The sequence below is a fragment of the Rhinolophus sinicus genome, linkage group LG02 (assembly GCF_036562045.2).
Source record: "Rhinolophus sinicus isolate RSC01 linkage group LG02, ASM3656204v1, whole genome shotgun sequence".
In the NCBI taxonomy this organism is placed as follows: Eukaryota; Metazoa; Chordata; class Mammalia; order Chiroptera; family Rhinolophidae; genus Rhinolophus; species Rhinolophus sinicus.
Window position 1 is genome coordinate 26,859,327 of NC_133752.1, and position 26,287 is coordinate 26,885,613.

At 37.4% G+C, this 26,287-nt stretch overlaps 1 protein-coding gene and 1 pseudogene across 2 annotated transcripts in view; one reads left to right on the forward strand and one right to left on the reverse strand.

Annotated features, from left to right (window-relative positions):
* The window catches only part of RFC1 (replication factor C subunit 1), a 54,773-nt gene extending 41,952 nt beyond the window's left edge, over positions 1-12,821 (reverse strand). Inside the window, exons 1-2 of one of the 2 annotated variants that reach the window (XM_019741929.2) lie at positions 12,551-12,760; positions 518-646 (exon numbers count right to left, since the gene is read on the reverse strand). In XM_019741929.2, coding sequence (XP_019597488.2) covers positions 518-646; positions 12,551-12,553 — 132 coding nt within the window. In that variant the 5' untranslated portion in view covers positions 12,554-12,760. Of the gene's footprint in view, positions 1-517; positions 647-12,550 lie in introns of both variants that reach the window. The other variant, XM_019741927.2, reaches the window with a different exon arrangement.
* Positions 12,822-22,588: 9,767 nt separating this feature from the next.
* On the forward strand, positions 22,589-24,216 carry LOC109452733 (eukaryotic translation initiation factor 2A; annotated as a pseudogene).
* Positions 24,217-26,287: the final 2,071 nt, after the last annotated feature.

Sequence of the window (26,287 nt, forward strand, 5' to 3'; positions counted from 1 at the left end):
AAAGATGAGAGCTATAGAGGAAGCCTCTATTGTCTTAGAGAATACATACCTATTATCACCATAAACAGAATGTTGGTAGAAATACAAACATTAAAGGTCATTCTGGTAAAGTCTTAGATGGAAATGAGGTTATTAGAAGCTGCAGAAAAGGCGATCCTTGTTATAAAACGGCAAAACTCTTGCCCAAGGAGGACATGGGGAAAAAAAAAACTTTCCTCACCAGAAGTCCAACACCATTCACCTGGGAATAGGGACTCACGTCTCTGTGAGCAAACTTTGGTCTTAAAATATAGTTTTCACAACTAAAAAGTGTTCCACTTCTCCTGCAGGAAAGCACCAAGCTATGAAAACAGTAAGCCATATTAATTAGAAATAAGTAATACATTATTATTTTTCTTCTTCCTCTGCTAAATGGGTTGAAATGTGTTTACTCGAGGCTCCCTCAAATCCTATCAAGTCTAGAAACTGAGTTTATTTAACCTTTCATATACTTCTAAGTTGTACTTGGAAAACTGACCTTGATTTCCTTTATTCCTTTCTTTCCTTTTAAAGTTTCTTCAGCAGTTTTTGTTTTCTCATTCTTCTTTACTGTTTCACTTATAGGTTTCTTCCCACTTGGTACAACTCCAAAGAATTTCCGAATATCCTAAAAGCAGACAAGCAGATTCATAAATAAACATTAACTGCACAAAATTCTAATTTCAACTGTAAAAAGGGATAACTTTATATATACACTGGTTTACCCTGAGTAGTAGTTTCATTGGAGCGACATAGCTCCATGTGTGGCAGACAACTGGGAAAACTACCCGAGTTAAAAGGTGAACTGATAAAATTACCTGAGATAAAAATGATTTGCCTAATGAAAAGTAGTATTATAAATTCTGAGAATCTGGCCCAAAACAGGGAAAAAATAAACAAGTGAAGTCGAAGTTTTTGATAACAACAGTAAAATTACTAAAGAGGCGAGTAACAGGTATTTACCGATCATGCAGGCACATACTCACCTCACCATCCCAGGCACAGGCAAGAACACAGAGTCAAAGAAGAGTGGGACTAATAATAACTACACTTACCATGTTTCCCCGAAAACAAGACCTGGCCGGACAATCAGCTCTAATGTGTCTTTTGGAGCAAAAATTATTATGAGACCGGTCTTATAAGACCGGGTATAAAATACTATACTATACTATAATATAATATAATACCCGGTCTTATATAAGACTGGGTCTCATATTAATTTTTGCTCCAAAAGACGCATTAGACCTAATTGTCTGCCTAGGTCTTATTTTCGAGGAAACACAGTCATGAGGATTAATTATGCATCTATCACAATTCTGGCTCAGTAAAAAACTTCCCTTCCCCTCATTTAGGAAGAGATTTATTATCTCTTCGTATCACTGAAACATCTCCATTTACAATGATATCTGCTCACAGGCAAGGGTACAGGGAACACAGAATAATGAGAACTTAGGATCTGAATTCTAAAAAACTGGGTTCAAGAACTAGTTGTACCTTTTCCCCTCTTCTTATCCTTGATGGTTATAATTCTGAATTTTCAATCCTTTTCACCTGTTCCAACCTATTTCTCTTTATTGTAGTGAGGAAAATGTCTGTAAAAAGTACTTTGTGAAGTATAAGAAAAATAACAATTATTTCCTAGAGCCTGACAGTAACTGTCATACTCTTAAAATGTCAAAAAACCCAACCAAGTGTTTTACGTGCAAACACACACACACACACACACACACACACACACTCACCCACAAATAGCTTTGTGGCTAAGCCAATAAACAAAGCAGATTAAGTGAGGTACACCGCCATGTTAAATTTGGTAAAAAAAGATTGACTTTCCTGGTTTTATACCCTCTTTTGTAAATTTCACAACGTAGAAAAGTCACAAATCCATCCTAATAAAATCTAAGTCTAAAAAATACTGTTTATGTAATGGATACCTCAGCTATGAAACTGAGACATCTGTGTCAAGTACTAAAGAGGAGATAGGTGATAAAGAAAGCCACAGTCTTCCATATAACTTGCAAAGGCCTGAGTTAGAGGCTGACAGCTACCTACTTTGTTTCTGGAGGAAATGAAAGTTTCACATTAGGGGTTCACTTTTGAAATTACCAAGTGATTCTTCATCCAAACAGTGGTGACTATTTAAATATCTCTCTCTCCCTCTCCACATACACCGTGGAAATACCAAAACTGAAGATTAATAATCAGTGATGGTTTTCAATCTGTTTTAAAACAACAAATACTTAAAACCGCAAAAAGAAAGAAGAGAAACATAATTCAGGAAATGTAACTGCTGATAACGTTAAGCTCTCTGAGTTTTGTCTGTACCACACCGCCACTCCTCCGCAGTCACAACTTTTCCTTCCTAAGCAGTTTTTTTATTCACATCCCTTTCCTTTCCCTTTATTCTGCCTACACTCCCGATGCCTTACATTCTGATGGCAGCAGAAGAGTTAAAGAAATTACAGCATCCTGATCTAACTCAACATACACTAAAAATCTAGGCATTTGGAAAAGAATTTTCATCAGAATGAAAGCCATTTTACGCATACTGTTGTAGTATTATCTCCAATGTGAGCAACCATCTTGTGTATAAACATCTAAAAGGCAAAGGTCACCAATTTGGCCTTACTTTATAAAATGTGACTTCACCTTAGTCTTTAACATTCCCTGTACATTATTCCCAGTCTTCAAGGATGTCATGAAATGCAAAAGAACAAATCTAGTGGCTAATCATATTCCTAAATAATGGATCTAAACACCACCCTTTCCTGCACGGAATAATTCTTGCTGACTACATGAGTAGAAAAAGGGAAAACATTTTAAATTTACTTTTAGAATCTTGGCAAAATATCAAGGCTAGAAACCATCCATAAAGACAGATTTGACTACATAAAAATAAAACAAAAGATGCCATAAACAAAGTTAAAATACAAGCCACTAACTCAAAAATATCTACAACATGTTATATATGAGTTCCTATATATTAGTAAGATAACCCAGTAGAAAAATACTAGTAAGCAAATTATGAAAGAAATGCAAATATCCAACAAACACAATAAAAGATGCTCAACTTCACAAATAATAAACAGATAAATTAAAACTTGATTATTTTTCCTCTAAGTTTAAAAGACTGATGATGCCCTGATTTGTCAAGAATGGGAAAACAGACGCTCACACACTACACTGCTGATAAAAGCACAAATTGGTATAGCCTTTCCAGAGGACAGTCCTGCAATACTTACCAAATTTTTACATGTGCATACCCTTTGTCTTAATAATTCTATTTCTAAAAGAAATTGTAAAACAAATAAAGATACTTTTATTTGGGGAAACCAAGAGAGTAGTAATTAACTCTTCTTTCTTTCTTTTTACTCCTCTAATAACTTGAACAAACAGGCAGTTCAAAGAATGCGAAATATTTAGGTAGGCAAAGATCACATAAAAGTTAAAACGAATTTTAGCAGAGACAGCTAATATTAAGTTTTTCATGATTTTACTTACAGCTACTGGACATAGATTTATCTCTTTAGATGATCTTATGAGGTAAACTGGGCAAACAGAATGATCCATCTCCATTTATAAATAAGTGTAATTGTAAGCCAGCAAACACAGGCCTTTTGCCAGTTTTGCCACTTAACTACGGGACACCTGGGATGAATTCTTGACTTCTCTGCTCCTTTGTTTCTTCAAGTGGCTATTTGCCTCACAGAACTCCTGTGGGGATTAGAGGTGGCACAACAAAACCCTCCAGAATGAAACCTGGCCCTCCAACTCCGAATCGTTTTCATAGTTTTCCACTTCACCAAGATGCCCCTTCAAAGTTTTCCTGTAACTCTAAGAATCTATGCACAGATAGCCATACCCCACAAGTAGGAACGTGGCCTTTCCCTGCTTGTTGTTCCAGATACATTAGATCCTTGTATGCTTACAGACAACAACTATGCCCAGGTCTTAGGACACAAACAGGAAAAATACGCTCTGAAACTACCTGGGAGACAAGTTAGTATCTACAGAATTAAATATAAAACAGTACTAAGACAGAGCTTATCACAAGACGATGACAGCACCATGAGCACCTGACACAGAGAGCCTCAGGGACCGCGTCACCAAAGAACCAACCCCAACACCTGACCTAGGTCCTAAGATGATTAGGAGATAACCTTTGATACTGACAGAAATCTAAGTTTGAATATGTTGCTTAACTTCCATAAAGCAGGCTTGTCTATCTTACTACTGTATCTCAAGTACTGGGCCAGCACCTCAGGTAAGTAAACACTTAATATTCGTTGAGCACAAGCAGTTATTCCTGAGGTCACTGACCCTCACACCTGAGCTCAGAGAGGTTCTTAATTATGTAAAATGAAATTCATGGTAGATTTGTTTTTCAAGATTGTGTATTAAAAGAATCTTTAGCTGGGATTAATTTTTTTTGCTATGGATTTACCTATTGCTTTTTGTTACAAGAAATTTTAAGTGGGTATTAAACTAACATTGTATATTATTTCTGAAGTAAATTATTAAAGTTGACCTTGTATAATTGATCCTTGTAATATGGTGCTCTTGTCCTACTATTCTATTGTCACTACAAAAACCAAAATACTTTCAGTTTTAGTAGGACACTTCCTCTTCTTCAAATTTGTTTTTAGCCAAAGTAGTTATTTTTTTTTATTTTTATTTTTAGAAATCAGAAATATCTCTGTATATAGTCATTAGTAATGATACAGCAAAGTCTAGCTCAGGCCCAAGAACTTCACTAATAAAGATACCGGCAACTAAAAAAACAAGTGTGGTCTGAAAAATCTTTGAACAATAGCATGTTCTAGCTAGAAAGACTTTTAAGGGCCTACATCAACTGCCGTCATTCAATCATTCAACAAATATTTAGTGAGAGCCTTCTATGGGCTAAATACTATTAGTGCTTGGGAAAAATAAAACGGGCAAAAATCTCTGTTCTCATGGAGCTTTCTTTCATTCTACTTTCTGTTCTTGGTCCTTCTGTCTTTAGAAAATAAAGCAGAGCATAGGAAATAAAGAACAGACAAAATAAAGCACAGCAGGAGAACAGAAATGGGGAATAGATGATTATGGGAAACACAGGGCATAGAAACTGCTTCCCCTCCTCACTCTGGAATCTATTGAGGCCACCTAAGAGGCTGCTTCTGAGGCTGCTTCCAAGATACTGAAAGACCCATTTTCATTCTTCGTTGTGTCGAGAAAGACATGTGAGATTCTGAAGTCCTAATATTTATATCATATGAGACTTAAACGACTCTCTCAATGAAATACTGTATCACAGAAAGTTTTCAGGTACCTGATCCAAAAATATAAAACACTGGCAAAATTGAATGGAAAATAATTATATAATTTAGGTTTAAAAGCAAGTTCTTCATATTTACATAATTGGGATTAACCGAAGCATTTGAAACTGTTTAATGTTTAAGTCTTACCCAAAGGCTAATTTCAACATTTTGGCATTTTCACCAGGGCTAAGGTACTGATTATGGTTTTTATTCATCCAGAAATCAAATTTTAACAACAGACTTCTGATCTAAAAAATCAAATTTACATTACTTGAATGAACACTGAAATTAAGTGCACCTAAAAAACAGACCTACAATATAGTAAATACTGTAATTCTCTAGGTTATATTATTCATTGTCATTAAATTAAATGTTCAATAGCTCAGACACAAAGTCATACAGAAAGGGCTAGAGAAGATGTTTGCAGACCAGTACGTTTTACATTCTAGTTGATTTCTCTTTTTTCAGAAATACAAAGTCGAATTATTCATCCACCAAATATTTACTGCAAATGTAGCACATGCCCGACACCATACACCAGTCCCCAGGCCTGTGGCCCCTGTCTTCGCAGAGCTGATGTGCTCGTGCAGGAAGCTGTCAATACCTATTAGGCAGGCTGCCTACCTATTAAAATATGCCAAATGTGTGCCAAGGAAGCAAAGTGGGTGGTCTTCTCACTAACCATACCAGTCGTTTTTACACTGGTCTGCACTCCAGACCGCCTCTGAGCTCCACATCCATATAGCGTCTACCAGATACACCACCTCTGTCCAAAGGCCCAAGGGTGCCTTCAACTCATAACCTCTAAAACTAAGCCTATTCCTCTGGGACTTCTCTCCCTTTATTTCCCACCTCAACGCATACACACCATTCTCCCAAAACAGAAAAACGGGCACTGTTTTTCCTCCTCATTCTGACCTCCCACCTAATCATCCCACCTAACCTACGGTGTTTTCCCGAAAATAAGATCTAGCCAGACCATCAGCTCTAATGCGTCTTTGGGAGCAAAAATTAATATAAGACCAGGTCTTATTTTACTATAAGACCAGGTCTTATGTAACACAATATAACATAACATAATATATAACACTGGGTCTTATATTAATTTTTCTCCAAAAGACGCATTAAGAGTTGATGGTCCGGCTAGGTCTTATTTTCGGGGAAACAGGGTATCTTCCAACTACTGCTGTCCTCTTCCCTCTGTTCCATTGCCCTAATTCAGAGCTTCATTTACTTATTTAACAAACCCTTACATACCGTGTTTCCCTGAAAATAAAACCTAGATGGACAATCAGCTCTAATGCTTCTTTTGGAGCAAAAATTAATATAAGTAAAATCTGACCAGGTTTTATAACATGACATAACATAACATAATATAACATAATACTGGGTCTTCTATTAATTTTTGCTCCAAAAGACGCAGTAGAGCTGATTGTCCAGCAAGGTCTTATTTTTGGGGAAACATGGTAGGACTTACTCTGTGCCAGGCAATGATTTAAGCACCTTAAAAACATTAAGGTATCTAATTCAAAAAACAACCTTATGAAGTTTAACCTCAATTCACAGATGAGAAAATTGAGAATGCCAACAAGACATTCTCTAATGAAAGTTTTGAAATTTAAGATGCTCTTAAATGTAAGCAAAAAATAACAACAACAAAAAACACTTCTTGCATTTTCCTAAAGTATAACTAATGATTCTATGACACTGTTAGAGAGAAGCCTTGCCTATCAGGCAGTCCAAACGTGATTGTAATATACGAGTACATATGCCAAGACAAAGTACCAGACTTTGCCAAATACTCAGAAAAATCACTAAGTTTTAAAATCCATTACCCATACCAAGAAGTTTACAACTTGGTTGGTTATAAATGTATCAGTAGTAGAAGATACAAGTTTTTGTTTAAGTACTCCTAAGCCCACACAGAGGTAAGCTATCATAATGACCTTTAGCTTTAGAAAGTTAAAGTACAAACGCTGATATATATTTACTTTGGAGTCTAACCAAACAGCTCTAATTATTTATTTCTACTGCTGATGGCCTCAATCAACAATTCAGTTATATTTGCCTATCAAAATGCAAAAAGAAAGCAAATTATGTCACTGTGTTCATTTATCTTTGAAGAGTACAGGATTTTATGCAAAATAAGGACTGCGGAGCTCTGCAGAGTAGTTGCCAACATTCTATTTCGGGTTTCCTTGTCTATTTGAGTAACAAAGAAATATAAATATTTCTGATTAATATTCAATATATAACCCACCAAATCCACAAGCAGAAACTGCTTATCAACATACTTCATAAAATCTACTCAAATGTAAAAATATTTCATCTTGCAAAGCACCAAAGTGCAAAATGATATATCTGACTAAAATATACAATGATATAACTGATAGCAGCAAAGCAGAGACAAACTATGAAATAGTTTTAAAGTATTTAAAATTATATTAAGGCCTTGTACTTTGAAAGCAAAAAAAGTAAGCCGCTGGAATGCTTTCCCCTAACATCAGGAAAAAGACAGATCTGCTGCAGCCTTTTGCCACTTCTATTCCACACTGTGGAGGTTCTAGAAAAAGCAATTAGGCAACATATATAAATAGCACTTAAATTGGACAGGAGAAGTAAAATTATTTCAATTGGCAGATGAAATTATCTCATATATAGAAAATCCTAAGAAATCCACTTAAAAACTACTAGAATTACTAAATGAGTTCATCAAGGTTTCGGGATACAAGATCAATATACAAAAGTCAACTGTATTTCTAAACTCCTGCAATGAACAATTCAAAAGTGAAATTAAGAAAACAATTCTATTTACAGTATCAAATAGAACAAAATGTTTTGGAATTAACTTAAAAGTGTAAAACACATACTATAAAACATTGATCCAGAATAAGCAAAATAATCTTGAAAAAAATAATACAGTTGGAAGACTCACATTTCCCAATTCCAAAACTTACCACAAAGCTATAGTAATAAAGACAGTATATTACCGTGTTTCCCCGAAAATAAGACCTAGCCGGACAATCAGCTCTAATGTGTCTTTTGGAGCAAAAATTAATATAAGACCCGGTATTATATTATACTACACTATACTATACTATATTAGACCCGGTCTTATAGTAAAATAAGACCGGGTCTAATATTAATTTTTGCTCCAAAAGACACATTAGAACTAATTGTCCGGCTAGGTCTTATTTTCGGGGAAAGACGGTATCAGCATTAGGACAGACAAATACATCAAGGGAATGGAATTGAGAAGCCAGAAAACACCCTCACACTTAATGGTCAACAGATTTTTGGCAAGAATGCCAAGATATTTTAGAAAAAAAAGAACAGTCTGCAAATGGTGCTGGGGCAACTGGATATGCAAAAGAATAAACTTGGTCCCCTATTTTACACCATATACAAAAATTAACTGTAAATGAATCTAAACCTTAAATGTGAGAACTAAAACTATAAAACTCTTAGAAGAAAACACAGGCAAAATATTCATGACCTTGGATTAGTCGAAGGTTTCTTAGCTATGACAACAGAAGCTCTGAGGAAGTGATGATTGAGACCTGAATAAAAAATGCACATACAAGAATCTGGAAGAAGAACATTCCAAAGAGAGGAAACAGCAAGAGCAAAAACTGAGACAACCATCTTAATACACTCAAAAGACAGATATGAGATCAGAGAGGTAGGGAGGGGCCTTAGTGGCCAAGTATTATACTAGGATATATATAGCAAAGCCACATTACATTAGCGTTACAGCACTGCTCCAGAGGGAGCAGTCACGTAGTACACAAAGATGTGAAAGGTGTCCCCTAGAGTGGGGCAATGAAGCAGCTCAGATTACATACAATGTATTTAGACTTACCTGACAGCTCTTCAAAAAGGCTACCTCATGAATCTTACGTGTCTTTACTTAAACCTTATGTACATTTCAATAAATAATTATACCAGCCAATGAATTATATATACTGACTTCTTAAAAATGGCATCTCCCTGGTTCTATTCACATTTTGACCAAATAATTAAATCCTCATAGGAATCCAAATTGTTTATATGACTTCTTTTTTTTACAGGTATACCTTGGAGATATTGCTGGTTCATTTCCAGACCACCATAATAAAGCGAGTATCACAATAAAGCCAAGTCATAATCTTTTTGTGAGTAGAGGGTCTGGCCTTCAATTTGTAAAAAACACACAACATCTGTGAAGCCCAATAAAGTGGAGCGCCATAAACAAGGTATGCCTGTATATTCTTTTTATTTTCAATTTCATTTCATTTCCTTTAATAGACATTATATTCATATGGTTCAAAATTCAAAAGGGTAGGGCCAGCCCAGTGGCTCAGGCGGTTAGAGCTCCATGCTCCTAACTCCTAAGGCTGCCGGTTCGATTCCCACATGGGCCAGTGGGCTCTCAACCACAAGGTTTGCCAGTTCAATTCCTCAAGTCCCGCAAGGGATGGTGGGCAGCACCCCCTGCAACTAAGATTGAACACGGCACCTTGAGCTGAGCTGCCACTGAGCACCCAGATGACTCAGTTGGTTTGAGCACGGGCTCTCAACCACAAGGTTGCCAGTTCGATTTCTTGATTCCCGCAAGGGATGGTGGGCTGTGCCCCCTGCAACTAGCAACAGCAACTGGACCTGGAACTGAGCTGCGCTCTCCACAACTAAGACTGAAAGGACAACAACTTGAAGCTGAACTAAGATTGAAAGGACAACAACTTGACTTGGGGGGAAAAAAAAAGTCCTGGAAGTACACACTGTTCCCCAATAAAGTCCTGTTCTCCTTCCCCAATAAAATATTTAAAACAAAGAAACAAAAACAAAACAAAACAAACAAAAAATTCAAAAGGGTAAATTGTCTCCCTTACACCCTGCCTCTCAAACACATATTTCCCATCTTTGGATGGAACAAATGTTATCACTTAGTTTCATGTGTATTATTCCAGAGAGATTTTATATATCTTCAAACAAGTATGTATATATTATTTTCTCTTTTACTACATAAAGTGGTAGCATACTTTCCATATTGTCCCGCACCTTACTTTTTTCACTGAATTATGTTGGCAATTGTTTAATATCAGGATATAAAGTTTCCACATTTTTAATGGCTGCAAAGTAGTCCAATTTGTGGCTATAGTATTTTATTCTCTTATTAATAACTTTTAATTGGAAAATATTTGGGAAAAAAATGCAGTTCCCAGGGTGAGTCGTTAACCTTGCGTGTATGGAAAGGTTTCAGAAAATACATAAATTCCCTAAAATGGCATATGAGCCCTTAGACATTTCTGTGGGCAGAAAATTTGCAAACAATTCAGAACTATCAAATAGAAGAGTGACCCAAACAAAAGTTAAGAACTACTGTACTATAACTTGTGCATAAATGTTCAATAAACATTTGTTAAACAGAATTTCAGTCTAACATATTGCCAATTTTTGTTCTAGAAAAAGACTAAGTTAAATACTAATATAATCTAAAATTCTTGTCTACTTTAATGCACATTAACTGCTGTTTCCTATGAACAAGCAGCAAAACTGACCAATTTGGATCCTATTGCTTTTCTTAGAAGGGTTTTATTTTTCCTTCTGTACCATGAACAGGGATACTAAAGAAAGAACCAAAATTTAAAGTAACTGAATGATGAGGTGGAAATGATCAATGAAAGTTGATTTTACAAGCTGTTTTTCACCATAACTGACAACATCAGAGGCATTTATGTAAACTCTATGTAACATTCCATAAAGAGTCCTTCTTAAGAAAATTAGATAATATGCAGCATGTAGTTAGTTGTATAAGGCCTACGGCGTACCAGGCACCAAAATGGAAGCTTTACTAAGTATACAAGTATACTTGTATACTACCTTGTTGAATCCTCAAGACAATCATTTTAAAGCAGCTGTATTTTCTCCCCTTTTACAGGTAAGAAATGGAGACTTAAAGAGGTTAAAGTTAAACTATTTACTCGTCCAAAACCACAAAACTACTAATGGCAGATCAAGACTAAGTGGTCCCCTCACTTTCACCTTCAAAGCTCCAAATCTCATCAACTTTCCACAATACCATACTGCCTGAAGTTCAAAATGTAATTATGATCATTTCACAGAGGTGGTATAACCTAGTGGAAGTTTTAATTCTAGTTCAACCACTGTATGATAACTTGTTTAAACTCTGAAAGCCTCCTTTACCATCTGTAAAACTGGATTGCTATGAGGTTTAAATGAGAAAAGATATGTAAGACAAACAGCTCATATATTGACCTGAATTAGATACTTGGTACAAGGTGTCTATTATCTTTCTTTTATCCTTCTTTGAGAAGAAACACAGGGAGCTGACAGGTTTCCCAATTTGGCATTAAAACTTTTCCCCCATTTTGCTGGCATTGTGAGAAATAAAATAAAGAATGATTGAAAAAAATTATGTCTAATTGTTAAGTAGGTTCTGGCTTAATGGAACTCAATTAGTTGTCCTTTAAATTAAAATATTTCAAACATAGACCTGTGTCTATTGCCATACCAACATGAATGTGTTTTGACGACTGCTTAATTACTTCACTTTTAATTTAAATGCTTTATGAAGATTATGCACTGAGGGTTTTTTGTTTTTAAGATTTTTAACATCAGGTGATAAGCGATGACAGCTGTCAAACGTATCACATCTGTTTCTACTCTCTATCTTGTCCCCCCCCCCCCCCGAAAGCCGTGTTAACCCTTTGCCTTCTGCAAACTCGAAACAAAATAAAACATCCTCCCCATGCCCTCGGTCTCAAGAACGGCTATGTGATTACCTCGTGGAACTGTTAATGACAAAAGTTGAAGGCCTGACATAATTTTTCCCAAGTAAGGAAAGTTCGCTGCATTCTTCTCCCTTATGACCTAAAGCTTGAACAGGACTCAAACGCTTTAGACAGGACCTAAACCTTGGTTCGGGGCACCGCGCCCCCAAATCATCTTCATGACTCCCTTCCTCCCTTCCCCCAAGAGTGGAAAAAAGTGCAACTACAGCGCAGCACCAAAAGCTCTGCGCGCTGGCTGCCGCCGAGACCTGGAGCCCGCGGTCCCAGGAAAGCTGTGCGACCAATGCCCGGTGTGTGCTCCCTCCTTCGCCTTCGCTCCCCTCGGCAGCCACGCACCGCCGTCCTCCCCCACCCCTCCACACCAGGAGTGCCCCGTCCACACCCAGCCTGCAAACTCTCCCAAGGTCCCAAGTCGCACAGCCTCCCCCTGGGACTCACCATCGCAGCCCAAAGATTAAGGCACCGGCAGGCAGGCCGGCCGGCTGGGGAATCCGTTACCGGAGCCCAAGATCCATTCGCGCCAACAACTTCTCCCTCGAAGTGGAAGGAGGTGGAGGCAGCGGCGCCTGGTGATGACGTCGAGAGGCGCGCAGCTTCCCTTCGGCCCCGGCCCGAGGCGGGAAGTGCGACGTGGGCGCCAGTGCAGCGCGGAATGCGGGCGCACGGCAGCCCTCGCGAGGAGCCACGGGACCGTGGCCCGCGCTCAGCGTTGCGCCCTCAGCTTTTGGCGGGGGCGCTCGAGTGTAGTTTCCGGGATGGGCTCCCTCGGAGAGGCGGGCTGACCAGGTTGTTCCCGGTTTACGTCTGGGGGGTGCACTGCCCGCCGTAACTTTCAAATGTTTCCACTGCTCCCCACAAAAAGAAATGCGTTTTAGCTGTACGTTTCACATATTATATTTAAATATCTATTTTGAAGAGTTTCACCAAAGAGTATTTACCCTGACTTTTTAAAAATGTTTGACCCACCTTTTTTTTTTTCCACCTGCTATTAGATGGAGACCCATCGTATGAATATCAGCTGTGAATTCGTTCATAATTTTAGTTTTTGTCTTTTATGTATCTTGGTATGGATGGCTTTGAGTTCAACCTAGTTAGAATTTGTTGAGCTTGAATGACTTTCCTCAAACTTGGGACCTTTCCAGCCATGATCTTCAAATATCCTGTCTCTGGCCTGGGAAGGGTGTAGCCCCTCTCCTTTGGGGATGGTGCTGTGAGGGGCTCTCATGGTGCCCTTGCTTGCTGGCTCCCCATTTATTTCAAGAGTAGGAAGTGCAGCTTCTTCTCAGCCAGGCTCTTTGGCTTAATTGGTGTAAGGATATTTTCATGTATGGATTTATAGAAAGAGACGGGGTATAGACGTGAGGAGAGAGAAAAATGTTTTTGTTACCGTGCAGAAGTAAAAGGAGTAATTTCCTCTTCTTATGCAGTTCTATCAGTGTCAGTAGCTGACAGATAAAATATGATGTTCTGCATGGACAAAGCCTGGCATATATGAACATGTACAACTTCCAATATATTGGTACATTAAATTGCATTAATACCTAAGTAAATGGGTTTGGATTTAGATAATACTTTTCTGTTGGTTTGCTTTTTGGTTGGAAGGAAGATCTGAGCTATGTAGAAAAGCTTTATTTATTTTTTATACATTTGTAGAAATGGTAGACTTCCTAGAGAAGGATTTATAGTGTATCAGGTAATAGATATTATTACTACTACTACTGATCACATACTGAAATTTCATTATGTAAAACTCTCTCTGCAGAGAGAAATACGCCATTCTTTAAAGTTACTTGATTTACAAGTCTTTTATGTGTATGAATTGCATTCATTACTTGATGTAAAATAGTGAAATTGAGTAATTTTATTTCCCTTTGGAATTTTTTTTTCTTTATTCAACTTAATTCTGCTTTCCTTTTTGCACCCATTTAGTATGAAATGGTGAAAGGAGAGAGGAAGAGGAAAAACACGAGTAGTGAATGGGCAAAGAATACAGGTTGTATATATTACAGATAATTTTTAAGTATTTATTTTTCAAACAAAACTCTGTTTAGTTTGCCGATGATTTTTTTCACAGTCCACAAAACTTGTTTTAGTTATAGATTAATGTATAATTCTTTTTACTTTTTATGGAAGAATATAATTACCATTTTATTGTTTGTAAATCTTTAAGGTCAGTGTTTCCTGTTTGTTTATGATCTTTATTTCCCTGATTTTGCTTCAGTTTCAAATAATCCTTTCCCCAATAATACACATCTTTAAGATACCTACTTGATATATAAGAATATGTAATGATACCAATACATACAGTATGTGTAAAAATTCATTGCCTTAAATATATTTATCTAATTTCCAAAAAATTAAAATTCCTTCTTAATTTTGTTACTTTAATTTCTTTTTTGGAAACAATACCATATAGATATTAACGTACTACCTCATACTTTATCTTAAAAATGTTCTATTGTAAAATATAACATGCATTCAAAATTGTGCATAAAATATAAATCCATGGCTTAATAAGTTACTTTAAAGCAAACACTTGTGTAACCAGCACCCAAATCAAGAAATAAAATACTGCTAGCTCTCCCAAAAGTTCCTGTCTGCCCCTTACCAATTACCATCCTCTCCAGAGATACTGTCTTGACTTTTTAAATAGTTTTTTTGTTGAAATATACTTCACACAGCATAATATTCACCATTTTAAAGTGTACACTTCAGTAGTTTTTAGTATATTTACTACACTGTGTAACTATAATCACTAATTCTAGAACTATCTCATGTTCTCCCCTGACCCCCCAATTCAGTACTTATTAGCAGTTAATCTCAATTGCTCCAGTACCACACTATCTGGCAACCACTACTTTACTTTCTGTCTCTGTGGATTTGCCTGTACTGGATATTTCCTATTAATGTTATCAAACAGTATGTGGTCTTCTGTGTTTGGCTTCTTTCATTTAGCATAATGTTTTCACGATTCAATCATGTTGTAGCATGTGTCAATACATTATTCCTTTATATGACTGAGTAAGTATTGCACTGTATTAATATACTCATACCACATTTTATTTAGCTATTTATCAGTTGATGGAAACTGGGTTGTTTCCACTTTTTGGCTATTATGAATAATACTGCTATTAACAAATTTTTGTGTAAGCATATGTTTTTAATTATCTTAGGTGTATTCATAGGTGTGGAATTGCTGGGATTTTTTTTTCAACCCCACAATGTTTAGTAGAGAGTCTGGGATATAGGGGTGATCGGTAAATAATGGTTCAATTAAATTAAAGTAGATGGCTCTCATGGGTTATGGCCAGGTGTTGGAGGAGGTCATTGAGAGGATGTGACTACCTGTTGACCCAAGAGCTGGACCTGGGCAATCGGAGGCTCCTCCCCCTCCTCTATCCTTGGAATACATGTCTGCTTACTATTCTCACACTAACAGTCACTTCAAGGATGCAGCATTGAGAGAGCAATGTGTTGTTGAGACCATCTGGATGGTATACATGACTGAACCCCATTAAGGCCTCTATATAAATTTTTAAGATTCTGGTGGGAGGGTGCAGAGATCTACACATCTTGCAGCTGCGCAAGACAAGCCTCATATGTAAGTAATCTTGCTTATTAAACCTGTCACCTACCAATCTGGCATGATTTGCCTCTTTCTTTGGTACCTCCCTGACCCATGTATCAAATTTCACCTGGGGGAACTCTCCAGGTTGCAAACCAAGAGTTTACAAACCAACACCATATCTGCTCTTAAAAATACACTTGGAGAGAACGAGAACAATTGAAAAATTCTTATGTTCTACTAAAAAGATGCAGGTAAGGAAAGGTTGCAAAACCTAAGGCACAGAAAAGGGAGGTTATACAACAACTAGTGCAATGAAGATTTCAGAGCCCAGAGTTTGGACACTGTCTTAGTGTTATAGTCATTTTGAGCAACAGAATTATTGCCGTATGGGGAAACTTCTGGGTGCTGACTTGGTCCTTCTGGCAGGATGAGGGTAAAATCCCAGGAGTGCCTTCTTTAGGGCCTTTGGACCTGGCGATTCTCGTTCCTCTCAGACTGCTGATCATTAAGCTCACTGGGCACATCTCTGAAGAACAGAAGGGGAACGACAGTAGACTGAATGTTCCATGTCTCAGATTAATCTTTTTTTTTTTCTGTCTTCGCATATATTTTTTCATATTTAGTATGACTTTCAAATAGAACTGATTTATTTCCTATTAGTTTTACCATCAATATACCCAACTCTTCTCAGACCATGATCTGAGACAATAATAGCTGAAGCAATGGAAGCAAAACTGATGTATGCAATTTATCATCTCAATTTCCTAATTATGAAATTGGTGTTAATTTCCTTTTAGCGCAGAATTTCTTAACTCGTGGTCCATAAATATGAGTGACAGAGTTCAAGAAACCCATGAAACTGTATGAATAATTATATATGCATATTTTGGAAGAAAAAGTTTATTACTATTAGCAGATTCTCAAACGTATCTGTGAACATAAAAGACCGTGTCGCTAAAGTATTGTAGGAGGAATCACATTTCTTCATCAATTCAATAAGTACGTATTGAGAACATAATATCAGACAGGCACTGTTTTGAGTTTAGGATACAGCTGTGAACCAGACAGATTCTTCTTTCATTGCATTTACATGTGAAAGAGTAACATTTCACAAGAAATGTCATGGAAATTAGCTAGAGAATGCAAAATACTCAGATTCTAATCTCACATTATATATATATATATATATATATATATATGTTGCCCAAGAGTATACAGTGGAAAAGTCAGTCCCTGTGTTTTAATTTATGTAGAGTCAAATATTTGGACAGTTGACCTAATTTTTCACTTTCCACTGGATTCTTTAAACATTGTAGACATAACTGTGGTGTCTTGAATGATACAGCTTCCTCATTGGTCTTGCATCTTTGAGACTGAAATGATACAGCTTCCTCATTGGTCATTCCTAAATGGTCTTGCATCTTTGAGACTGAAATAATGCATGTTGGTACAAGGCAGTTCTGGTGTGACTGAAATCTGACCATTTGCAGACGCTCCTTCCCCGCTGTGAGCATCTTTGTCCTTTAAGCTCTCTTGTCTGGCTGGAGTCCTGCTGGTCCAATTAGCATTAACTGCCACTGGGTGGCAGTATAGCATCGGACAAATAATCTTTCTAGAGATTTAAGGAGTAATTTCCCTGACTTTTTAGCCATCAATTTGCTTAGCTAAAACAGGTAAAGAGTATGGATTTCCTGCAGTTTTGGAGTGCAGTATTTTACGACTTATTTAGCTATATTCACTGAGCTCTTTTACAATCTTAAGACATTTTTAAAAATTAAGAATGTCAATTTTGTTTTAATAATTTTATGATACCCTTCAAGATAAGCAGAGAAATCCTGGAGTGTTGTAAACCAATATCAGAAATTACTGGTGTAGGTGGATTATATGCTGCTGACGTGTGATTTATATAATCTTAATAGGTAATAACATGATTTAAACTCTTCTTATACTGGGGAACCATTCAGTGCTTTGAAATAAATTGCAGAAATTGTATATTGAAATATTTCTGAAGTTTAACCAGTGTTTTATACTGATAATGACAGCCAAGAAAATTAGTGTTGTTTTCAATACCATATCAGAAAGTTTTCCATTTATCTGAATATCTATTATCTATCTTCTATCATCTAGCTTTCTTTTTTAAAAAAATATTTTTATTTAAAATATAGCTAACATACAATATTATGTTAGTTTCAGGTATACGCCATAGTTATTCAACATCTATATACCTAAAGAAGTGATCCCCATGATAAGTCCAGCAACCATATGACAGTGTACTATGCTGTCACTATATTATTGAGTATATTCCCCATGCTGTACATTACATCCCCATGACGTATTTGTTTTAGACCTGGAAATTTGGATCTCTTATTCCCCTTCAGCTCCCCCCCTTTTAAATTTTTCAATTACAGTTGACATTCAATATTATTTTATATTAATTTTGGGTGTACAGCACAGTGATTAGACATGTATATAATTTAAGAAGTGATCCCCCTGACTAGTCTAGTACCCACCTGGCATAGTTATTGCCACATCATTGACTATATTCCCTATGCTTTAGCTTACATCTACATGACTATTTTGTAACTACCAATTTGTACTTCTTAACCCCTTCACCTTTTTCACTCTGCCCTCCAACCCTCTCCCATCCGTCACCTAAACATATCCAGTACCCATCTGACACCATACATCGTTACTGCAATATTATTGGCAATATTCTTTATGCTATATCTTATACCCTCATAATTACTTTGTAACAATCAATTTATACTTCTTAATCCCTTCCCCTTTTCTCACGCAGGCCCCTAAACCCCCTCCCATCTGGCAACCATCAAAATGTTCTCTGTGTCTATGAGTTTGTTTCTGTTTTGTTTGTTAATTTTGTTCTTAGATTTCACATACAGGCAAAATCACATTGCATATGTTTTTCTTTGTCTAATATATGCCACTCAGCACAACACCCTCCAGGTCCATCCATGCCACTGCAGATGGCAAGAGGCCATTACCTTTCATAGTCGAGCAGTATTCTGTTGTATATATATACCACCTCTTTTTTATCCATTCATCCATTGACAGACACCCAGGCTGCCTCCACATCTTGGTCATTGTAAACAATGCTGCAATGAACATATGCACACAGAAGTCCCCTCGAAGTACCATTTTGGATATCTTTGAATAAATACACTGAAGTGAGATTACTGGGTCCTTTATTGTCTCTTCTTATACTCTTTGTTTTAAAGTCTATTTTGTCTGGTATAAGTATTGCTACTCCAGTTTTTTTGTTGTTGTTGTTTCGTTTTGTTTCCATTTTTATGAAATATCTTTTTTTATCCCTTCCTGGACTTGTATGTCTGTTTCTTTCACCAGGTTAGGAAAGTTTTCAGTCATTATTTCTTCAAATAGGTTCTCAATCTCTTGCTTTCTCTGTTCTCTTTCTAGTACCCCAATGATGCGAGTGTTGTTATGCTTGATGTTGTCGCAGAGGGCTCTTAAACGCTCATTTTTTTGGATTCTTTTTTCTTTTTGCCATTCTGATTGGATGTTTTCTGCTACCTTGTCTTCCAAATCGCTGATTCGATCCTCTAGTCTAGTCTGCTGGTGATTCCTTCTAGTGCATTCTTCATCACAGTTACTTTATTCTTCACTTCTGACTTTTTTTTTTTTATAGTTTCTGTGTCTGTTTTTATTCTTGCTATCTCTTTGTTGAAGTACTCACTAAGTTCCTTGAGCATCCTTATAACCATTGTTTTGAACTTTGGTAGATTGCTTACCTCCATTTCATTTCATTCTTTTTCTGGATTTCTTTCTTGTTCTTTCATAAGATACAGCAGCTGATAGAGCCTGGAGTGGTATGCAAGTTGGGTGAGGCAGGGTCTCAAGGAGCCCCTATAGTGGGATGAGTTGTGGCCACCAGTTTAATGTAAATTCTGTTTTGGTGCCAGTACTGACTGTAGAGCTACTCAGCAAAAGTCTTAGAACTGCCCACTGGGGGCCTGCCAGACTCTGATTCTGATAATTTTGCAAGAAAGAATGCAGTTGAGGTGGGGCTGGCTGCTTGAAGAGAAAGTGCCTCCAGTGTTGGGGGAGTTGAGTTGGGCAGAATCCCAGTTAGTCAGCAGGATGTTGCTGTGGAGCTCACCAGGCCAATCAGATTCATATTTGGCCGTGGTAGGGGTAGGCTCAATACAGGAAAGATGGTGCCCACCTGCCAGCTGCCGGCTACTTAGGAGGGGTAACTCACACAGGGAAAATACCAACACTTCTCCCTCTGAAGCCACACACCTCAGTCTTCCCTCTTCTCCCCATACGTCTTCGATGCCTCTTGAGTCACCGTTTTTCTACCGGAGCCCAAGGTGTCTGCAAGCGAGTGAGTCTGTTCACTGGCCATTTAAGAGGATGTCTGGGTTTGCTACAGCCTTCCATCCCACCTAGATGGTCAGGATCCCCACTGTTTTTCACAACCAGATGTTTTGGGGTCTCCTCTTCCTGGCACCAGTATTCCGGGCTGGGGAGCCTGGTGTGGGGGCCTGGGGTTCCTTGCACCTCCGGGGGGAAACCTACATGGCTGAGCTATCCTCAACAGTCACACAGAGGTTTTGGGCCTGTCCTGTGTCTCTGCCAGTCTTGTTGTGGTTTCTTCTTTATATTTTCAGTCATAGGACTTCCATTTGGCTAGAATTCAGATGGTTTACCTCGTTGATAGTTCTATAATTTAGTTGTAATTTTAATGTGTTCATGGAAGGATGCAAGCACTGTTTACTCTACCATCTTGGATCTCTCCCTCATCTAGCTCTTTCTATCCATAATCTATCTGACATCTAGTACTCTGTAATCACTGTCTACCAATGAAAAAATTTTTTTCATGAACAGTATCTCTAAAATCACCTTCTAAATTAGAAATTCTTTAATTACCAATATGGGACCTAGAATCAGGCTTTTAACCAAAGGCTGACATAAGACTCACAGGACCTATAAGCAGTTAGTAATAATTATCATTTTATTTATACCATCATTAACATAAGGTATGACCCACATAAATATAACCTTTCCCTCTCAGTAGTCCTTACCTCTGTAGCTTTATTGTTCCTCTATTTGCAAGAATGGTGTCTCAGATTAGATGTACACTTAAGGGCTGACCAGCCAATAGTAATGTATATTTTTATATTCACCTGATTGAATTGAACTGGAAATTTTGTGGTTTTGGATTAGAAAACCATTGGTTACCATTTTCTAAAGACCTTTTAAGTTCTGTTTCTAGTCTTTATTTCTTCTCCTTTAATGAATTAGTGGTGAATTTTCAATAAAATAGTTCAAATAAAGCATTTGAACATTTATATATACTGTTTATTACGTTGAGACTTGAAGACTTTTGCAAAATACCAAAATTAATTTCATGAAACAGATTAGACAAGTACATGACTTCTTTGCTGTTGTTGATTTTGTCTAGTTGCTTTCTTTATAAGAAATGAAAAGAAACAGCTTTTTAATGTTAAAAATTGCCATGACACCTTCACAATGAATGAGAATAAATTCTCATTTGAAAGGTATGTTTAGGAAACTTAAAAGTTACATCCTATGACTATAATATTAGATCTGTGGATTGTATGGTAAAATAAAAACACATCTGCCCCACTCACTAGTTCTTTTTTGACTTATTCATTCACTAGATGCCACATGTAACATTTGTTAAAAAGACAGTAGGATATATATGCATAACATCAGTTTTTTATTGGATGAACCTCACATTAAACTCTAATTCCAGCTCTTATTTAATCTAATGATAGACAAGAAAGATCTGGAAAATCTGTAATATCAGGCCAAGATAGTTATACTTAACAAGATATAACCATCACCAATGGATTCTTGAAACAAGAAGTGATATAATTGGAATATGTTTCTGTTTGTTACTCCTCCAAGGTTCAAAGTGGAAGCATTTGATTGGCTGGATATAGGTCATATGCCCATGTCTTGGCTGCCATTGTGCAGAGAAACAGGTAATTTCTCCCTTTTTGCTTTTGTAATAAAAGGTGACAATTCTGCATTCTGACAATGACACATATCTTGAGGAACTCCCTCTAAGGTGAAGGAGGTCTGGATGGTGGATGTTAAAATGGTGAATTTATTTCTACTTTCTTGCATTCAGGTTTTGTGACTGATTCATTTTGCATTGGTCACATTGTTCAGCATACAGTAGTCATTCATGTGCACTCATTCATTTATTAATAACTGAGTGCCCGCTCTGTACCAAGCACAGTCCAATGCTCTCAGGGAGCTTAATTCTATTTGAGGAAGTAGATGATAATCAGATGAACATAAAAAGTAAACATAGCTTTCCCAGGACAACATGGTGCCAACCACGTCACTCTTGACAGTCCAAGGATCAGAAGGACTGTACTTATTGAGTGGACCACCACATTTCACAGAAAGCACAGTGTTTCCAAGGGAATGTGGGGGAAATTGCAAAGTCTATACCTTTAGTAAGGATGGGACCTAGTTTGCCTGGGGCAACAGAGAAAAAATAAATATTATCAATGTCACTCACACAGGACTACATCACTCCTTCGACCCCCCCCCCCCCCGAAAGGCAGTTTGCCTTGAATTCTTGCCAGAAAACACTATCCTGGCAACATGGACGCCTTACATTACTTCTAAAGATGGCACAGCTGGGATTCCTACCCTACAACTTTATGATGTGTAAACTGGGACATGTTTGAAGTCTTTCATCCAGAAAAAAATGCAAAATTAGGGTCCATCCTGGTCAGAAGATGAAATTATTTATGCCTGAAATGTTGACAGTGAAGTTCACTTCTTTGAAAACAACAATTTCAATGCAGTTGGAAATAAATTGCATTTGCAAAAAAATTATGATTTTGTGTTATCTCCTGGACCCCAACCATATAAGATGGCTGTCTATGTTCCAAGAAGTAAAGGTACACTTTCATTTGTTAGATTATGCCTGTACCCCAACATTGATGGACCTCATGCAGCTTTAGCCAATACAAGTTTCTTTAAGGAAGATAAGGTTAGAATGCTATGGAATAAAAACGCTCCTGCTGTGTTGGTAATAGCTAGTACAGATGTTGACGAGACAGAAGCTTCCTACAACGAGGAGCAAACGCTGCAGTACATTGCAACAAATGGAGAAAGTGCTGTAGTGTAATAACCAAAAAATGGCCCCATTTATGATGTATTTTGGAATTATAGTTCTACTGAGTCCTGTGCTGTATATGGTTTTATACCTGCCAAAGCGACAATTTTCACTTTGAAATGTAATCCTGTGTTTGACTTTGTAACTGGTCGTCATAATGCAGCCTACTATAGCCCTCATGGACATATATTAGTACTAGCGGGATTTGGAACTCTGAGGGGACAAATGGAAGAGTGGGACTTTAAAAACTACAAACTTATTTATAAACCAGTGGCCTCTGATTCTACATATTTTGCTTGGTGTCCAGATGGTGAACATATTTTGACAGCCACGTGTGCTCCCAGGTTACATGTGAATAATGGGTACAAGATTTGGCGTTATACTGGTCCTGTCTTGCACAAATAAGATGTGCCATCAAATGCAGAATATGGCAGGTTTCTTGGCAGCCATTTTTAGATGGAACATTTGCAACAAAAACAATTACTTGACACATATCTTGAGCAGCTCCAAGTGACTTGCCTAGTTAAGAACCTAAAGCTACAACACCTTATAGATCCCCAGGTTTAAGAAATAAACCAAGCACCAATTCCAAACTGCATGAGGAGGAAACACCTCAGAATATGAAACCACAACTAGGAAATGATAAGCTGCTATCAAAAACAGCACTTAAAAATCATAAGAAGCATGAAGCTAAGAAAGTTGCAAAACTGGAAGCAAGAAGTAACAAGAGTCACACAGTGTGAGGGATATAAATGATAAACGTCTAAGTTTTGCTTTGTCTTGTGCACCTGAAACTAATTAAAAAAAAAAAAAAGAACAATGAGGGGAAAAAAAACTCACTGGGGAAAGCTACATACAGTATAATACAATTTATATAAATTTTGGAAATGCCAAATATTGTTCTATATTACTTATGAATATAATGAAATATATGTAATGAAATTATTAAAATGTGAGCAGAACAATGAAAAAAAAAAAGAGAAATAGTAAAGGAAGTTCTTTAGGTTGAAGGGAAATGACAGAATTGTAACTTGTATATACAGGAACAGATGAAAAGCATTAAAAATGATAAATATTTGAGTAGATGTAAAAGGCTATAGGTATTTTTTTTATAAAGACATTGTTAAAAAGCGAAAAAAAAAAAAGACGTAACAAGAGCCCACCAGATTTGGCACCTACCTGCTCCTGCCCCATAGAGCTCAGCTAAATGCTATCTCTCAGTCAACTTCCAGAGACCCTGAGAGAGACAAAAAAAAATCAAGAACTTAAGAAGAAATTAAATGTAACTCAACAACTGAAAGAACAAGCAGCAGCTAGAAAAAAAAATCAGAGAAGATTGGAAAAGGGAAAGCCCTTCTCCAGAAGCTGGAAGATTTGGAATTGGGTATTTAAAGATTCATAGAAAGCAAGTTGGTTACCAGAAATCATTGCAAACACATCTTCTTTTAAGTTCATTGGTATATACGGAATATCCATGTTGCACATTTAATGGGCATCTAGAATTTTAACCACTTATCCAACATTTCTATACATGTATGAAAGTATTTAATAATGCCTAATAAATTGATTTTTGCATCCTGAATCCTCTATCATGTCAACATATGATATAAAAAAGAGACACATGAATTTTCTAACTAAGTGTGCTCAATTGAGAGACAGATGTTGTTTTTTTAGTAAGGAATGGTATTTACCATGTAAATAAATAAAAACAATTTGAATTTAAAAATAAACATAATTTTAGAGAGATATAACTGTTAATAAGACCATGAAACAGGTAGAGATAGAGAGGGATTTGAAGGTACTCAGAGAATGCCTTTCTGATACATAACTCCAACTAAAAAAGAATTCAAACAATATTTCTGAGACCAATACATGGGCTGGACAATTGACTGTAGAGGGGAGAAAACAGGCAGGTAATTGCAATAATTTAAATGAGACATCCTGGACTTTGAGCTTCCTGAGTATTGTGTGCTGTTGTTTCTTGGCCTCTGGAGGTCTGGTGTCTGCCTTTATGAGCTCTGTGGACTAGTCCAACTGGGCTCGGCCAGTTGGAGACAAAGCAGGAGATTGGAGAATAGGTAGAAAAAGATGCTGGGGTGTTTATTCCTTACTGCAAATCCCCCTGTGGGGGCAGAGCCCCAGAAAGTAGTTTCCAGGCTCTTGGCCTCACATAGACAGGTGCTGGCTCAGGTTGTAAAAGGCCATCAACTGTGATGGGATGGCCATCAGCTGTGGCTAGTTGGCCGTCAGCTGTAACCAGTGAGCCATTGGCCACTAATATAACTGCTGTGGCTAGGCTAGCAGAAAGAGAGAGAGAATGGGGCTAGCAAGAAGATGGCAGCTGGGCTGGCAAGCGTGGATGGCGGTTTGCGGACAGTGTGGATCCAGCCTGCAGTGAGAGTATAGTGCCACCAGAGAGAATATAGTGGTATGACTCCCCTACCTATGGCTCCGTGGGTGTTCCTTTTTGGCCTCACCATATCCTGCGTTCTTATGTGGGGAGCGGGAGCAGAGACCCCGCAGGACGCCCTGCACGACACCCCCACACCTCTGAGACATGGTGTTCCCAGTTGCTGCCTTCCTTCTGCTTGAAGCCATGTTTTCTATCAGGTGGCCCCTTTCTCTGAGGTATAGCTCTCTCTGGGTTTCAGTAACACAGCTTCCTCATATTGCTCCTTCAAGGCCTCCACGTGGTGATGGCTTCCAGCTGTTGTAAGTCCCTGGGAGCTTCATTATCTCTCACACCTCTGTAAATAATCCCTTTATTCAATGCTTTTCAGTCAATCCTTTAAGTGTACATGTAACTTTGGGGGGAACTTGGATTGATACAGATAGTATGAATGGAAAAGAAGGAATGGATGTGAGAGACACCATGGTGATAACTACAGGGTTTGGCATTTGGCTAGATGCTGTGAGGGAGATGGAGAAAAGTGACATAACAAAAGGTAAAGTGTGATATGACTCCAGAAAAATGTTTGAACCTTTAACTTGGAACTCATTGTAAACCATGAGAAGTGTAGCTTCAATAATCAGGAGACTGCAAGCTAAATTGCTTCTCTTCCAAACTTCCCTCTGCTGCTCCAACAGATTCTCACCTTTTGAGCATCTATAATTTAGAGTTAGGCAGAGATGGGAATGTTGAAAATGAAACTCATATAGGTTTTACATTTATTCGATTACAACATTAGTTGGATTTACATCTTTGGTAGGGCACTGTCCAATATTCTTTTTATGTTACTTTTCTTGTTAAGCTAGAAAGAGAACAACTTGAGTATAAGGGCATTTTAAGGATCTCATGCTACTTTGGTGTTACCCATTGTATTCAGGCAATGCTCAGCAAATAGATCTAAAAAATCTTTGAGGTTAGTAGACATGAGTTACTGTATCTTGAACCTACCTCTTTGCGGTGTTATAAGCTGTACCATTATAGTAGCCATTGTAATTATTTGTATAAATGTCTATT